At 42.6% G+C, this 16,934-nt stretch overlaps 1 protein-coding gene and 1 long non-coding RNA gene across 2 annotated transcripts in view; one reads left to right on the forward strand and one right to left on the reverse strand.

The window, feature by feature from the left end:
• RRN3 (RNA polymerase I transcription factor RRN3) overlaps positions 1 to 15,354 on the forward strand; it is a 28,778-nt gene extending 13,424 nt beyond the window's left edge. The window contains exons 9-18 of the mRNA XM_077906704.1: positions 250 to 348; positions 2,093 to 2,185; positions 3,463 to 3,601; positions 4,899 to 5,029; positions 6,038 to 6,168; positions 7,115 to 7,299; positions 9,271 to 9,379; positions 11,436 to 11,588; positions 12,542 to 12,629; positions 13,482 to 15,354. Coding sequence (XP_077762830.1) covers positions 250 to 348; positions 2,093 to 2,185; positions 3,463 to 3,601; positions 4,899 to 5,029; positions 6,038 to 6,168; positions 7,115 to 7,299; positions 9,271 to 9,379; positions 11,436 to 11,588; positions 12,542 to 12,629; positions 13,482 to 13,643 — 1,290 coding nt within the window. The 3' untranslated portion in view covers positions 13,644 to 15,354. The remainder of the gene's footprint in view (positions 1 to 249; positions 349 to 2,092; positions 2,186 to 3,462; positions 3,602 to 4,898; positions 5,030 to 6,037; positions 6,169 to 7,114; positions 7,300 to 9,270; positions 9,380 to 11,435; positions 11,589 to 12,541; positions 12,630 to 13,481) is intronic.
• On the reverse strand, positions 13,524 to 16,882 carry LOC144319030 (uncharacterized). Its single transcript, XR_013384954.1, has 3 exons — positions 16,752 to 16,882; positions 15,921 to 16,088; positions 13,524 to 14,230 (listed from the first exon to the last, which is right to left on the reverse strand). It is a non-coding gene; the product is annotated as an uncharacterized LOC144319030 (long non-coding RNA).
• Between the last annotated feature and the right edge of the window lie 52 nt (positions 16,883 to 16,934).

Below are 16,934 nucleotides of genomic sequence, written 5' to 3' on the forward strand. Positions count from 1 at the left end.
CCATATTCAATGTAGAAATTACTTAAAAATAAAATCTTAAAAAAAACCAACCCTACCCCCCAGCAAATTTAATTTACTGGGGTAATTAGATTAATTATACTGAATGTTGTATTGGAGAAATAGTATAGTTTCTGTGTTCCTGGATAGTCGATTTTTTTCTCTTTATTTTGAACTAAAGAGTGTATGATGTTTTCTGTACATCATTATGAAACGTTCATCCGTTGTTAAAATGTTTTGTCTCTGTTTTAGGAATGTTATGTTCATAACTTACTAAGGATTAGTGTATATTTTCCAAACTTAAGGCATGAAATTTTGGAGCTTGTGATCGAGAAGCTACTCAAGTTGGATGTAAGTATTTGATAATTTGTTTTTCTCATTGATTTCCATTTATAAAATACATAGTATGTGAAACAGTAGTAGCAGTAATGGAGAAGAATCCACATATCTACCTTTGATTGATTTCTTTGAACATTTCTTGAATTTGATGGATGTCCTGGTAGTTCTAGACAGTCTGATGTCTCATGGTTGGGGAACAAGACATTGATTAATTAGATGGTCACATAAATGTAAAAATACTTTTGTGTATGTAAATGCTATGAATGGAACTCATGCATAGTTATGTGCTGGAAAACATGTCTTGTGAAGAGGTCAAGAAGGCAACTAAGGAAGTGATGTTGAATTCTTTATACACTTTTTAAAGAGGCCTGCAGTGGGAATGAAGGAAAGTGGTAGATTCTAGTGACATGGGGGAAGAAAGGCGAATGGTCCTTTTGACTGGATTGGAAGTGGAGTAGTAGAGGGTAAGAGAGAGGTACTTCCTGGGGAATAGAGTTGGTGTCGGCCATAGGGAGAAAAGTCAGGAGGAGGCTGAGAGAGGAAGAGTTCTGTTTTGGATTGATTGGGGTGCAGGTGGGGAGCCAGATGGAAAATCCTCAGCAAGCAATGGTAGCTTCAGGTAGGCAGATGCTCAACCACTGAGCCACCCAGGCGTCCTATATGGAACAGTTTAGAATGCATTTAGAAAGAAGGGTTACATATAAGTAGGAAAAAAGGCATGATTTTTTCTTTTGTGTTGTTTTAAAGATTTTCTTTGGGCAGCCCCGGTGGCGCAGCGGTTTAGCGCCGCCTGCAGCCTGGGGTGTGATCCTGGAGACCCGGGATCGAGTCCCACGTCGAGCTCCCTGCATGGAGCCTGCTTCTCTCTCTGCCTGTGTCTCTGCCTCTCTTTCGCTCTCTCTGAATAAATAAATAAATAAATCTTTAAAAAAAATTTTTTTCTTTATTTATTCATGAGACACAGGGAGAAGGAGAAGGCTAGGCAGAGGGAGAAGCAGGCTCCATGCAGGGAGCTTGATGTGGGACTCGATCCCGGGACTCGAGGATTACACCCTCAGCCAAGGGCAGATGCTCAACCACTGAGCCACCCAGGCGTCCCCAAAAAGGCATGATTTGAATGTGTGTTAACTGAGATATCTGAAGGGTTATATACCAAAATGAATATTCAGTATTTGAAATTTGACTTGCATCTTGTCATTTTCCTGCTGGGTGGATTGATGATATGCTTCTTACAACATGTATGTGAGTGCTGTGCATGGTGAGAGTTAGAATGAACACTGAATTTGTTGAAGCTGATTTTGACCAGCATACTGCATTTCATAATGATTTTATGGAAGTATGTAGTGAAAGGGGTTTGATTTGTAGTCTCAGAAATTCTTTCATGATCCAGACCAGTTTGTAAGTCTGCACCATAGTTGTATATTGAGTTATGGTGCCAGAAAGGGTACTTCTGTGGACTCCTTTCAAGTAAGTATATCAGATAAATTTCCAGTCCCTGAATAGGATAGTTGTATTTTTTTTAAAGGGAGAGCAAGCGAGCAAGCGAGCAAGCAGGTAGGGGTGTGGGCAGAGGGAGAGAATCTCAAGCAGGTTCCATGCCCATTGCAGAGCCCAGTGTGGGTTTGATCTCATGACCCTGAGATGACTTCAGCCAGAATCAGGAGTCAGCTGCTAGACTGAGCCACCCAGGTACCCCAAAATAGTTGTATTTTCAAAGCTTTTATTCTTTTTTTTTTCCCCTTTTGTTATAATGTAGGTGAATGCATCCCGGCAAGATATTGAGGATGCTGAAGAAGCAGCCATTCAGACTGGTAGTGGGCCAGATGCCACAGAAGGACTCTTCAATATGGTCAGCATTTAATAATGAGCACCCATGCACAGTTCGTAATTCCAGAGGGTGGGAGAGGGTGGCTAACTTCGAGGCTTTAGATTAAAACAGTAGTACAGCAGACTTGAAAGTGATGTTTAAATGAGCAGCTGCTGTCACGATGCTTACTGTCCAGTAGAGTTCATTTATTTCCAGGGCTGTAAGTGTGGGTTGTGGTGAAGTAGGTTTCATTTTTATTCCTCTGTTTGTGCTTGCTTTTTTGTTTTTGTTTTTGTTTGGTAAACCACATACTGCTTATGAAGGAGTGATAAATGGGAAGGCCATGTGATTTCTTTGCCATAATGCAGTACTACTCTGCCTGGGGCGGGAGGGCCTGAGAAGGCGTGAAGAAGCAGGAAAGGGCAGAAGAAGGAACTAAGCAAGAGTTTGCCCTCAGTTGGAAAACAGCTGCAGCACGATGACCCTAGGTCCCAGTTTGAAGCCAGAGAGACAGCCTCCTGTGACCCCTTGCCACCTCGTCCTTTCAGCTGGGGAGGGCAAGAAGGGAGTACAAGGGCGGTTCTCTGGAGAACCAGTGCTCACAGCACCTGGTGCAAGGGTGCCCTGTCCTGGGAAGAGACCTGGCAGTAGCAGCACCCTGCACAATGAGTTCCAGGAGCTGGGGAAAGCTATGATGTTGTTGTGGCCTTGCTTCAGGTGGGCCTTCTACAGGAGAATCTGGCTGGGTTCGGAATCTGCTTTTATTTTGAGTAAAATTGGTTCCGAGTCACACCTCTGGTGGGGAGCCCCTCCCTAGAGGGGTTCTGTGTCTTCTTTGTTTTATCTTTCCTTTTTTAATTAAGATTTTTTAAATCTTTTTTTTAAACGATTTTATTTATTTATTCATGAGAGACACAGCATGAGAGAGAGAGGCAGAGACAACAGGCAGAGGGAGAAGCAGGCTCCATGCAGGGAGCCAGACGTGGGACTTGATCCCGGGTCTCCAGGATCACAACCTGGGCTGAAGGTGGCGCTAAACTGCTGAGCCACCCGGGCTGCCGTTTTTATTAAGATTTTTTTAAAAAATTTATTTACTCATGAGAAACACACAGAGAGAGGCAGAGACATAGGCATCGGGAGAAGCAGGCTCCATGCAGGGAACCTGATGTGGGACTCGGTCCCAGGATCCCCGGATCATGACCTGTACCAAAGGCAGATGCTCAATCAGGCACCCCCTGTTTTATAATCACCTCTGAGAATTTCCCACTTACCTGGTTTTACTACAGAGTTTAACGTCAGTTTTTCCTTTATTTTCAAAGGATGAGGATGAAGACACTGAACGTGACACAAAGGCTGACCAACAAAGGCTCGATCACATGGTACATCCTGTAGCCGAGCGCCTGGATATCTTGCTGTCTTTGCTTCTGTCCTACATTAAGGATGTCTGCTACGTAGATGGTAATGACCCATAATCGTCACAGTAGCTACTGTTGAAAACAGCAACGCCCCTGGCTGTGTGAGGGATGTTTTTCATATGTTACTTGTTCATATGTTTTCATGTTACCTGTACTCCTAGAAATCGCATAAAAATCACTGTTTTGAGTATGAGGGTTTCGAGAGGTCAGGTTACTTGCCAGTGTGACACAGCTTTAGAGTGTGGGACTGGATTCAGGCTCAGCTGTATTTGTCTTCAAAGCCCCTAATCGTTTCACTGTCATAGGCAAGAATTATGTATGGAGTTTGGTTATTTTTAGGTGGAGATCAAATCACACTTGAGTTGTTTAAGACATCTCAGAGTGCACTGCACTTTGGTACATGGTGCCTGGTGCTAGGGATTGGGTGTGAAGGTCTTGTGCTATGTTGTGCCAGGTGTCAGTACCAGCATGAACACATCAGGGTGCTTCTTGCTATCCTGGAACTTTTTGTCTAGAGGATTTGCCATGCAAACAGGATTCTCCATTCATGTGGCGAAGATTTAAGAATGATAGCCACTCGGAATAATAGGAGTTGAATCTGAGTTGGCTGTATTATTTTAATTTTTTTTGTTATAAAAATAGTACAGTTGGTGGGAGAAAATTTGGGAACTACAGGAAAGGATTAAAAAAGACAATTTAAATATATTTAAATGCATTTGTACTGTTCAGAGAACCATCGTTAGTATCTTGATAGAGGTTTTTCTCTTCTATTAACGTGTATATTTGGGAGTGTGTTTTTCTAGTAATGTGTATTTTGGGTGAGTGCATTTGGAGGGCATGCTGTACACAGTGATTCATCACTGCCCTTTCCATCTGCTGTGAACATTTTCTCAGACCATTCGCTGTCCTTCTAGGTGGTTATTGACTGTGTGGATTTAACTGGTCTCTTTTATCCGTCCCCGCCCCCCCCCCTTTTTGCCATTATAAATGTGTAGTGAACATCCTTGTATATCTGTGTCCAGTTATCTCAATGTGATAAATCCCTAGCAGTAGAATTAGTGGATCAAAGGGCTTCTGGCACACAAATAGTAAAATTGCCCTTTATAAGGGTTTCCTTTTTATGGCATCACAGCAGTGTGAGATGAGAGCCTGCCTCATCGTCAGTGCTGGATTATTATAGTTAGAAAGGAAAACTCTGTGCAAAATAAAAATGGCATTTTGTTAGAATCACAGCCTAATGGAAAATGTTTCTGAGTGGTACTTTATTTTTTGAAATTTGGTAATGAAAGTGGCAGCTTAAAAGAATTGTGTGAAGCTGAAATGCCAAAACTTCTCTCTAGGCAAGGTAGATAACAACAAAACGAAGGATTTATATCGAGATCTCATAACCATCTTCGACAAACTCCTATTGCCCACCCACGCCTCCTGCCATGTCCAGTTTTTCATGTTTTACCTCTGCAGCTTTAAATTGGTGAGTACTATGTCAGCATTGTCTTGCTTATTTTATTCTTGCCTATGATTTTGCCTTAAAAACTGAGGGCAAGAGGGAAAAGGGAAGGGAGACACGAGATGAATATATCTTTTTTTCTTGAGCTCGTTTTATTGGTGTCTGTAATAAGATAGCATGTTCTAGGCCAAGTGCTCCTAGAGTGCCATTCTGCATTTGGCCCACTAGGTGGTGCCTTAGCCTTTCGTTGGAGCCTTCACTGTTAAAATCCCAGGAGGTATTTATGTTTATGTCCTTCATTCTCTCTCAGTTGATCCTAACTGGCCTAAAACATCTTCTCAATCCAGAATTTTAAAACCTTAGCCTTTGACTTTTTGTTTTGGGGGAAAAAAAAGAGGAAATACGGAAGACTTCCTTTGCCACTGTTTATAGTTTCCTGGAATAGTCAGGAGGGTATTCATCTTTTGCTCTCAAGTATGTTTTTGTAGCTCTTGCAAAGAGCTACTTGGGAGAAGTGGAGATTGTGCCCATTGTGAAAGAGAAGCATTAATTAGTCTTTTTTCCATGATTGACATAATTAGTAAAACACCCCACTTTAATCTGTGTCTCTCTTTCTGGGGAAGTTCAGCATGTGCAGTCAGAAACTGCGAGAGTACTTGGCACTCTTGACAGTACTGCTGCAAGGTTCCCATGTGAGTATGGGTTATCCCTGGTTTCCATTTTGGGCTAATTGTCGGAATCACCTGTGGAGCTTTTAAAACAGGTGGATTCCAAAGCCCTGTCACTGACCCTACGAAATCTGTAGGGTTGAATCTGAAGTCCACCTCATTTTAGGAACTTATTTAAGGCTGGGGAACACTTTATTTTTAATACTAGTATCTTACAGTGTTGTAAAATGGAAGAACTGTGAGAACTGCATATATTCTTTATCTAGCACTTTTCCCTATTGCTGAGTTACAATCTTAGAATTCTGATAGCCAGAGATTTCTTCAACATTAAAAAAGATTGGAGCAGTACCTTTTCTTTTTATAGGGATTTGCAGAAGCATTTTTGGAACATCTCTGGAAAAAATTGCAGGATCCAAATAATCCTGCCATCATCAGGCAAGCTGCTGGAAATTATATTGGAAGCTTTTTGGCAAGAGCTAAATTTATTCCTCTTATGTAAGTAACCTAATTTTCCAAGTGCTTTTTCATGTCATGCTTTAAAAAGATTATGGCATTGTCTTAAGTCAGAGAAATACCTGCTTTAATTTTTTTTTTTTGGTCTACCTTTAAAGTGAAAAAATCTGTTCCCCCACTCTAGGCAAGATGTTTACATTTCCACAAGGCAATTTCAGAATAAAATGTCTCCTTTAGATATAAAACCTTAGCTAGAAAGCTTGTGTCATCTGTTTTGGATGGTTACACTTAAATGTGAAGACTCATTTGTCTTCATGGATTATTTTACAGTGCTGTATACTGTTTTGATTCTTCTTATAGGTTTGTCATTTTTCACTTGCATTACAAATCAGTTGTATCTGTTAACGCTGAAGAAAAAACCGTTTTAAAGGTAATAGATCTATTTAGGAGGCCAGCTCTGGGCCTACTTCTTCCAGTGATCTGTGAAGATGTGTTTGGACAAGGATGCTGTTACACACCCTTCCCCAACAACTAAAAGCCATCTGTCCATGCTGCCCTAACTTATGGCCACAGAACTTCATCAGAATCCCGTAGAGAATGATGAACTCAATTGGACTATCTCTTCCTTGTGAGATATTGCTAAATGTGCCTTTTTCTGTGGCCCTATTCCTCTGAGAGGTCAGGGAGCCTGTTGGAGAAGTCCTTCTGAGTTGATAAGGAGGCACTTGTCCATCCCTTGGGACCTCAGGCATCCTTAGGGGCCTGTTTTTCTTAGAAGGTCTGTGCACTCTACCTTACAATTGAAAAGCTGTCTTCCCTTCTGCCCATACTTTTCCTTCCTTTGATTGCTTCTCTGTGCTCATGGGTAATAAATAGATCAAGAATCTTACAGACTGACTTTGTAGTGAGAGGCAATTGGTGTGCTTTTACGTCACTGTTGTTTTTTTATGAAGCAAGTGAAGTTGACTTGAATTTTTTTTTCCCCTAGTACTGTAAAATCATGCCTAGATCTTTTGGTTAACTGGCTGCACATCTACCTTAACAACCAGGATTCAGGAGCAAAGGCATTTTGTGACGTTGCGCTCCATGGACCCTTTTACTCAGCTTGCCAGGCTGTGTTCTACACTTTTGTTTTCAGACACAAGCAGCTATTAAGTGGAAACCTGAAAGAAGGTCAGTGATGTGGGATTGACAGATGTGAACTGGATTTTCCTGGGATGCCAGTCACTCTTTAGAAGGGAGAGTTGTTACTTTTTTGAGAATTTCGTGAAAACTCTGGAGTCAGAATAATGTCCATGCACTCAGACTTTGACCCTTATTTTCCAGCAGCCCTTGAGCTCCTAAAGCCCTTTGTAGCCCCTCTGGAGCAGAGGATGGACTTGAGGTTGAGCACTCCATTTTAGAGGGTGGCATCTAGAGTACTTGTGAACCGTGAAGATGTTGTTCGTAGAGGCGAGGCCTGGCACAGTGCTCCCTGCTGTCCTCGGGATGGCCCCTGAAGAGTAGGCATCATTCCCCCTTGTGGGGACTAGGCACACACAGGATATTGATTGGCAGGATTAGAGAATAAAACCAGATGGGTATGATTCTAAAGCTTGGGGTCCTAACAGTTACTCTGCTTTATCTAAGGACTTAAGCATTAATCTTCAGTTTTGCTAATTTCTGAGGGTTGTGTATATAATTTAAATCTACCAGATGAAGCTTGTTTATCAGGTTAGTGTGACAAGAATAGCATTAAGTCAACTTAAATGGTTTTATTTATTTGCATGAATAATTCAAGTGGTTTAATAAGCTGTTTCCTCTAAACCAAATGTTCTCAAGCTCTGACATTTGGGGCTGGTTCTCTAGTTGTGGGCTCCGTCCTGGGCATTCTATGATGGTTGGCACTCTACCCGCTAAATGCTGGTAGCATTAGGCCCCCCTCCCCCCACCAACTCTGTTGTGACAACTCAAATTCTCAGACACTGCCACATGTCCTCCTCGAGGGCACAGCTGCCTTAAGAGGTGAGAACCACAGCTCTGAAATTGAACTGTATGTGTTGATTGTATGTATTTACTTATATCCTGTTACTTCTAAAAAGATTAGGACTAGTTGTATAAATCAGGAGAAGGACAAGGTTTTAGCACAACGTAAGCAAAGTATTTTTTTTGTGTGTGTAAATAAATGGTAAGATAGGTTGACAAATTGAATTTAAATTTTAAAAAATGGTAAGAGTCTTGGTTAAAGAGGATGTAGTTCTTGAAAGCCATGACATTTTTAGTTATTTTTATCAGAATATACATCAAAGATGGGGTGTCTGGCTGGCTTAGAAGAACACGGGACTCTGGATCTCTGGGTCGTGAATTCAAACCCCACGTTGGGTGTAGAAATTACTTAAATAAAACTTAAAATACATTAAAGAATCTCCTAAGAAAAATGTACTTAAGCATAGATTGGCTTGCTTGCCTTTAAAAATAAGTGTGCTTTCTTTTACTAATATAGGAGAGAACTATATTTACTTGTTCCAGGAGAGTGGTAGCTCTACCTCTGTAGTTTCCTTGTGAAAAAAAAAACACATCTGGTAAATGAACAGCTATTGCACACTTGAATAATTTGCTCAACTTCACTAATAATTTCAGACATTCAGGTCTTGCTGTTTGTTTGCTCTTGTCGGATTGGCATATTTATCTGTTTGTGGAAGTAAGGAAGGAGAAACTCCAAATTGTATAGTCACTACCTCTTGGGAATGGACACTGAGTGTTGCCTCAGCTTCGTATTGATTTCATGATTAACTGAAATCAAATCACGTGGGTTTCCCCCCCACCCTCTAAACTCAGGATATGCTGAGCTTACAAGTACCCAACTTCCAAATTGTCACAGAAGTTCATTGCTCACTACAGATGTGTGCTTACTTCCTGTGTCTTTGAAAGAATATGCTGTTTTCTTTAGAAAAGTTGACTTCGTCATAAGGAGGTGTGTGATTAAGCCTGGTGACATTCTGTGGGGCTCTGCATTGTGTGACTACATGGACCTCAGTTATTTAAAGCATTTCTGCAAATAACTGTGAGAATTTTTTTTGATGTGTGAGATAATCTGTGCTGCTTAAAGATACTTAGACTGTTATGTTTGTACTTTTAATAAAGTGTTTTGTTTTTTAATCAAAGGTTTGAGATACCTTCAAAGTCTAAATTTTGAACGTATAGTGATGAGTCAGCTGAATCCCCTGAAGATTTGTCTGCCTTCGGTAGTTAACTTTTTTGCTGCAATCACAAGGTAAGTAAGTTATTTTTACCTTACGGGGGGGAAACTATTTAAAAATATATTTATGGGGCAGCCCTGGTGGTGCAGCGGTTTAGCGCTGCCTGCAGCCCAGGGCGTGATCCTGGAGACCCGGGATCGAGTCCCACGTCGGGCTCCCTGCACGGAGCCTGCTTCTTCTCTGCCTGTGTCTCTGCCTCTCTGTCTCCTACTCTGTGTCTCTCATGAATAAATAAAATAAAATCTTTAAAAAATATATGTATATATATATTTATGTTAGTGTCAGTATTGTACAATTCCCCTAAATTTCTATGAAATTATTCAGTAAAATTAATAACCATAAAACATGTAAAAACCAGTAAGCGTGTACTTGCAGGAAACATTGCAGTTAAGCTTTTGTTTTTTTATGATTTTTACAAAGATATTCATTAGGATGATAAACAGACGGGATGTGAGAGGGTTATGCCAGTAGGAGACAGGCTCTTACAGGGGCCGTCCAGTCAGGCCCATGACTCCAGGCCGTGCAGAGTAGGTGCTGTGTCCCTGCACACCTGGACGGGTATCACACTCAGCTCACTGTCCTCACCGTGTGAGGACTGTAGTGGTAAGCCCTGCTTAAAACGAGGAAAGTAGGGACACCTGGGTGGCTCAGTGGTTAGGTGCATCTGCCTTTGGCTCAGGGCCTGATCCTGGAGTCCTGGGATCAAGTCCTGCATCAGGCTCAGCATGGAGCCTGCTTCTCCCTCTGTCTATGTCTCTGCCTCTCTCTGTGTGTCTCTCGTGAATAAATAAATAAAATCTTAAAAAAAAAAAAAAAGAAGGTGGAGACCCAGAGAGACAGGATGACTAATGAGAAGGGGCTCCCTGGTGGCAGAGCCAGCATGTGAACACAGGCAGTCTCTGGTCCTCTCCGAATTCTTCTGCCTAAAGTACAAAGTGAGATGGAGACTCTGAGCCCTTGATCAGAATATTCAGGCTAGGATCATGGCTTAAAATCTATAACAGCTAGGAGTCTCTTCTGGTACAAGACAAAGATAATTCTTTCATCATTTAATCCCCTTTAGATCACTTGCTGCTCTTACTTAGGGCCCTTATTTTTCTTTTGTTAGGCTTGTAGTTCAAGGTGTTCTGTCTCCTGAGGACTAGTTCTGGGGCCCGTCCTGAGATCTCAAAAATGATAACAGAATTGAGGAAAGGAATGAGCAAGCAAGAAGGTCTGGGGTGTGAAAGGCCCAGCACATGGCGGGAAGGTGGGAAGCAGCAGATGAAGAAAAGCTGAGACAGGAGCTCCTAGAATATTTGTGGGCTGGGAGCAGAGGGCCTCAGGTAGGGTGCAAGCTGTCTGAGAGGCTGTAGGTATGGGGTCGGGTGGACAGTGGAATTCTGGGATGAGACGTGAGGCCAAGAGCCAGGAACAGTGGTGTGTGTCAAGCCGATGTACTGTTCTGTGGCTCCTGCTTTTGCTTCCTTAATGATTTTGGGATTCCTGTTGACCCATACAGTTGCACTTGATTCTGACTATTGTGTTATGTCCTGTTAATTTTTTTTAAATCAGTCCTTTGTTGGGATGAAGTTGTTTTTTCAGGATTGGGAACAGCAGCTTAGGGGCATCATTACAGGCATGTCCAGTACCGTCCTCACTACAACAGCCAAGTCTCTCCCTCAGCAACCATGATCCTGTCAGTAAATCCTGAACCCCCTTTTCACCAATCTTCTAATTTTCTTACAAATAGTGAAAGTAAATTAGACAGCTTATATAGTTTTGCCAGCTAAGAGATTCGTACCTTGAACACATTCATTTTTAGTGAGTCATGCCTGTTAATCTAAGCCACTCTCGTTCTGAAAGCAGTAGCCACACTTTCTCTCTCCTTGTCAGGCTTGTAAACAGTACGCCTGGAAAGCTGTACCCTAAAAGCATTGCTTCTTGTTTTATGTTATTTTTTCTTGTACTTGTTATGTTTGATAATATCTGTGTGGTCAGAATAGTTGTCACACACGAACAAGCATGTCAGCGCAGAGTAATTCCACCCTATTAACGCCTTCCGTCTACGTCTGGCTTTGTTGTTCCAAGTAAATACCAGCTGGTCTTCTGCTACACTATAATTGAGAGGAACAATCGCCAGATGCTGCCAGTTATTAGAAATACAGCTGGAGGGGACTCGGTGCAAACCTGCACAAACCCACTTGACACCTTCTTCCCCTTCGATCCTTGTGTGCTTAAGAGGTAGGTACAATTAGACCACTGACCTGGCAGTGGGGACTTTACATGGGATGTGTATTTGCTTTTCTCAGGATTAGGGCTCCTTTGTCCTAGGTGGCTGTTCATATCTGTTTATCAGCAGCTCGAGGTCCCCTTGCATGTATGTCATGGGCCCAAGGCAGACGATCCCTGTCAGAGGCGGCAGGTGCCCAGAGCACTCCGGGGTGTGCATACCTGCAATTCAGGAAGAACCCCGGATTGATGCCAAAGGTTTTTTCATTCATCTTTTGTTTTTCTGTAAACCTGTTGGTTTCAACATGAAAGGGGCTGGATATAGAGGTGTCTGGATAGAGAGGATGCTGCCTTTTTCGTGGCTCAGAATTTTCTGCCAAGCGACTTGTTCCTTCCTCTGGAGACCACAGTCCGTGCTGTTGCAAAGGATAAACAGCAGCTACATCTAGATGGGTAGTTGTGAAAAACTACCAGGCCAGTCTTCAACTGTGCATCTGTGTAAGGAAGCAGGAGTTCTGCTTATTGTGCACTTACTAGCAACACCATAACTGAGGAGTATCTGGTCCCCCAAGTCTTGGTTGACTGAAACCACATTGATTTTTCTCCCCAGACTAATTTTTAGTAGATTTACTATAAGAAGATAAAAAATGAAATTCCAGAGTAATATAATTTTGTTTTTCTTTGGATATATTCTAACTCATTATGAGTTCTTGCAGAGTTGAGAGAGAATTTCACTTGAAAATAAAAGTTGAGAAGCAGTTGCTTCATACGCTGAGTAGATGAAGCTTTACAAACAAGGAGCCATGTTATTTACAGTACTGTGACATAGCAGTATTTTTTGGCACAATGATTATTTGAGCCATAGTGTTTATTTTGGGTAATGGATCCTGTGGGAAAAGAGCCAGACAAGTCTGACCTTCAGTATAGCATCGAACTTGACTTTGACATGTGATCACTGTCGATAGGTCGAAGAAATTCATCGATCCTGTTTATCAGATATGGGAAGACATGAATGCAGAAGAGCTTCAGGAGTTTAAGAAACCCATTAAAAAGGTAAATTCATGACTCGGCACTCTTGGGATTTCCGGTGTGGTCACAGACACAAATAGTAAATAGCAATGTTACACTTAAAAAACACTACATTTTATTCATTCCGCCTTCACAAAAATCCAAGCTCAGGTTATGTTCTTTTTATGAAGAGAATTTTTGTTTTTTTTGGTGAACTAGACCTTTTTTTTTTTTTTTTTCCTTAAGATTTTATTTATTTATTCATGAGAGACACAGGCAGAGGGAGAAGCAGGCTCCATGCAGGGAGCCCGATGTGGGACTCAATCCCAGGTCTCTAGGATCATGCCCTGGGCTGAAGGCAGTGCTAAACCTCTGAGCCACCCGAGCTGCCCTAAACTAGACCTTTTATAAGTGGACTTTGGGTAGTGAAGGTTAATTAAAAATCAGCTCCATAAATTAAGATCTTTACCACATGATCATCACTACCAAGTAACAATCTCGAATTTACTTAAGTATCATTTTTCATAAGTAATCATTGGAAAGCTCTTTTTTTTCTTTATAGTTTTTTGGCAGGGGTCGTTCATTCACTCATTCACATTGTGTTAGATACAAGGGTGATGATGCTGAGTGAGAATGTCGTGTCATGCTGCCTGCCCTTTCTGAGCTTAAAATCTGTTTTAAAAAAAATCACACTTTACACATGTAAATAGTTATGACATGTGACCAGCAATCATGTAGGTGGTTGGTAATATTGAAGTGGGTGTCTGAGGAAGTTTCTGAAATTAAGATACTTTTCTTTATGTTCATCTTTCTAGAAGTGGCACATTCCTCAAAGGAATTCTTGAAATTTCACACTGCCACTGGGGATCCTACTGATAATCTCTGTTCTTTATATAGGAGGTGGTGGAAGACGAAGATGATGATTTTTTAAAGGGTGAAGTTGGGATCACTCCGAGCTCCTTTGACACGCATTTCCGAAGCCCTGCGAGTAGTGTGGGCTCCCCTCCCGCGTTATACCTGCCAGACCAGTCCCCTCTGATCACAAGGGTTTGTGATTGAAACGAGCATTCCTCCCTGTTGGGCCCTTGAGTGCCAGGGCTCATGCTATTTGAACTGGAGCGAGTACATGCCTCAGGCATCTTACTTTCAAGGTAGACTTTAGTGTCTGGACTTTTTTTTTCCTGTTTGCTTCCCTACAGACAGAAGGAAAAGACTGGATATCATGTGCAATATTTTGGAATGGAGTTGATGATAAATTTTGAAGGCTTGTGTTGTCTAATGTATATTTTATTTCATTTCAGCTTTACGACATCATTGTGAAATTTCTAATATTGGCAACAGCCTGTTTTAACCGATTGCATTTTTCCACATAGGTTTTTGTCTGAGCCGTAGTCACAGGACTGTGTTGATCTGATTTCTTTTCAGTGGAAAAAAATCCTCTATGTAGACACTATTCAGTGTCTTTAAAATGATTTTACTTTGGACATATTGTTGACCCTCAGCTGGAACTATATGTCTGTTTTGGGTTGTCAGTGGGGTGCGGAGAGGACGGGAGGAATGTGGAGAGGTGGCCAGAGCTGGTCCCTGACTCTGGAAGCTGGAGCTGGCACGGAAAATCTCCAGGGACTTTGGAGACCAATGAAATCCTGGAGGGAAGAGATGGAGTGTTTAGGGAAATAGAAGCAGACAAATCATACACTTGTGAGTTTAAAAATGAATTTAAAAGAAACACGGAGTTCGGGGTAAATGTAATTCCCATGTGCTGAGAGTGAGGTTGGACTTTTATAAAACATAGCACGTTGGCATTTTACCCTGAGGCTCCCAGGAGCTGTTAGAACTGGAACTGCTTGTTTGTAGTGGAATGTTACTTGGGTTTTCCTCTTTTTTAAAAAACTAGAATCAGTTGGTCATTTTGAGAATTTCTTTGTGCTAACGGGCGGGGAAAAAGGGGGCTTGGGTTATTCGGTGGAATGGTTTTGCCAGCCACAACAGACCAAGGTTACATACAGCTCCAGCCTTGGTCTATTGGCTGCTGGTATCATGGATTTCGCTTAGTGAGATCTCTGGTGAGGCTCTTTTTGTACTTTTATAACTAAACACTGAGAGAGAGGAGTCTAAACAACCTCACTTTATAACACGTGTGCAAACACTGCTAGGCTCATTTTGTAGCTCATGCATATTTTAGCTTCATTCCTTATTTGTGTACTTTTTTTGTTACTTGTGAAAATGGACATCTCTAAACATATTTATTTTTCTGCCACTTTTCCTATTATTTAAAAGCAAGCAATATTTTCTTGATCACAAATATTTTGTAATGAAATACTTTCTCTTTCCTAGGGCTTTGTATGCTCTTGTATAATTATATTGATGGCAATGTAGAGTAAATATGTTTTTGGAAAATAGAAATTTTTATTGGTTTAAAATGTTTTGGATATTGCAGATTTTCTTTTGGTGACTTGGTGGAAAGTCATTTGAGAACGTTTAGGTTCTCTCTCTCTTTTTTTTTAACTGGCAAAAAGGTGGGATTTTTGTAAGCTGGGTAAATGAGTACATGAAAATGTGTCTGTAGAAGTTAACGGTAAGTGGGCCTTTGTGGGTTTGAAGTTTTAATGTAGAAGGGTCTTTATAAATAAGTCTGTTTAATTTCAAAGAAGTTGAGGGGGAAAACATTGTAAAAATAAAACAATGGCACAGTTACTCTGGACCTTTTGTTCTTATACCAGTAAAGGAGTCAAGGGAGGTACCCCAATAAAGAGGCTTCTCACACTGATGCCATGATTTCTGTGGTTTTTACTGATCTCTCTTAAAGCTCCATGAGAAACTGCAGTTGAACACTTTCTCTGTTTAAGAGGCAGAAGTACCACTAGACCGGCTGCAGGTGGTGCTGGGAAACAAAGTACACACTGGTGAGGAGCGACGATTCTAGGGGCAGCCAAGGTGTCAAGGACTCTGCGCACATCCAGCCACAAGAGCCACCCAGGCTTGAACTGATTCCAGGAAAACAAACACTTCTTTGAAAAATGCACATGCTTTAAAAGAACATCTATGGGGGGGGGGGGGGAATTGGGGGATTTCCTTGGGAATTCTAGAAAAAGGATCTTCTATTCCTCTTATTGAAAAGCAGGCTTTCATTTGGGGTAGGAGTTCCAGGGTCCACCCTGTTGTCTGTTTGGTATGGTCGGCTCTTAAAGAGAAGTGGTGAATTTATACAAGTGTGAAAAGGACCAGGGACTTCTCAGGTGTCACGGGTTGTTACTGTCTGTCTAGCCAGCTGTGTGACGTTGAGCAAGTCTGAACTCCCTTGTGAGCTGTAAGATGGAGATAACTATTACGTACTTTAGGGTTGTGATGATTCATTGGGAATGCATGGAAAGGCAGTGGCTGTTCTGCCTTGTGAGAAAGTGAAGCAAGAAGCACTTCCATGGAGAGGTCTTTCCAAGGCAGAGGCGACGTTTGTTTCAGCCACACTGATTGGCTCCTTGGTACCAGCTGAAGAGGTGCCACCTGGAGAGGAAGGGCCAGTGTTTGTGGCCCCCCGCACCGCCCCCGCCCCAATCCCCTTGGGAGCTTTGAAAAACTAAGGCGGGGGAATACAGATGCCATTCCAACGTGCTTGCTCTGTGAGGTGGCTCCTCATCTCCTCGCTAATTTGTAAAGTTACCTTTTAGTTAACCTAGTGTGGAGTTGGGTCTACTTAAGGAATATTTCCAAATTCAGAACAGAGAGCCCCTAGGTAGGAAGCTTCACCCCGAGATAGCTATTCTCAGTAGGGACGGAAGGTATCTTGTTGATCTTCAGTCCCAGGGTTCATCACTAAGTGCCTACTGGACGCCAGGTAGCAAGTGTTAGGACGATTTCTAAATGTGTGCGGTTAGCAAAGTTTCGGCTCTATTTTCGCAGTTTAGCGTTTACTATTGATTGAACATAATGCTATGGAGCAGTGTAGGTTCCTCACTCAGATAAATAATCTCAAGGTCACGATGGAGTAGTAGAGCCGTGATGTTGACGGCAGGCCGTCGGACCCCAAAGCCCACACTCCGGCCAGGCTGGCTGGTCACTGAGCCCGAGCGCGGGCTCTCGCTGTCAGCCCGGCTCCGCGCCCTCCCGGGGCGCCCACGCTTTCGGGACTACATTTCCCAGGGCCCCCTGCGGGGGGGGGGGAGAAACCTGGCCGCCGACCGCTCCCTCGCGCTTGGACTACATCTCCCACAGGGCCGCGCGGGCCCGCCTCCGGTTTCCTGGCCGCCGCGCTGCGCCGTGCCGTGCCGCGCCCCTCCCCCCGGTGGGACTCCACTTCCCGGCGGCGCCCGCGGGGGGCGGGGCGCGGCGCGGCGGGGCGGCCCCGGGCGG

This window comes from Canis aureus, chromosome 8, assembly GCF_053574225.1.
Source record: "Canis aureus isolate CA01 chromosome 8, VMU_Caureus_v.1.0, whole genome shotgun sequence".
Taxonomy (NCBI): domain Eukaryota; kingdom Metazoa; phylum Chordata; class Mammalia; order Carnivora; family Canidae; genus Canis; species Canis aureus.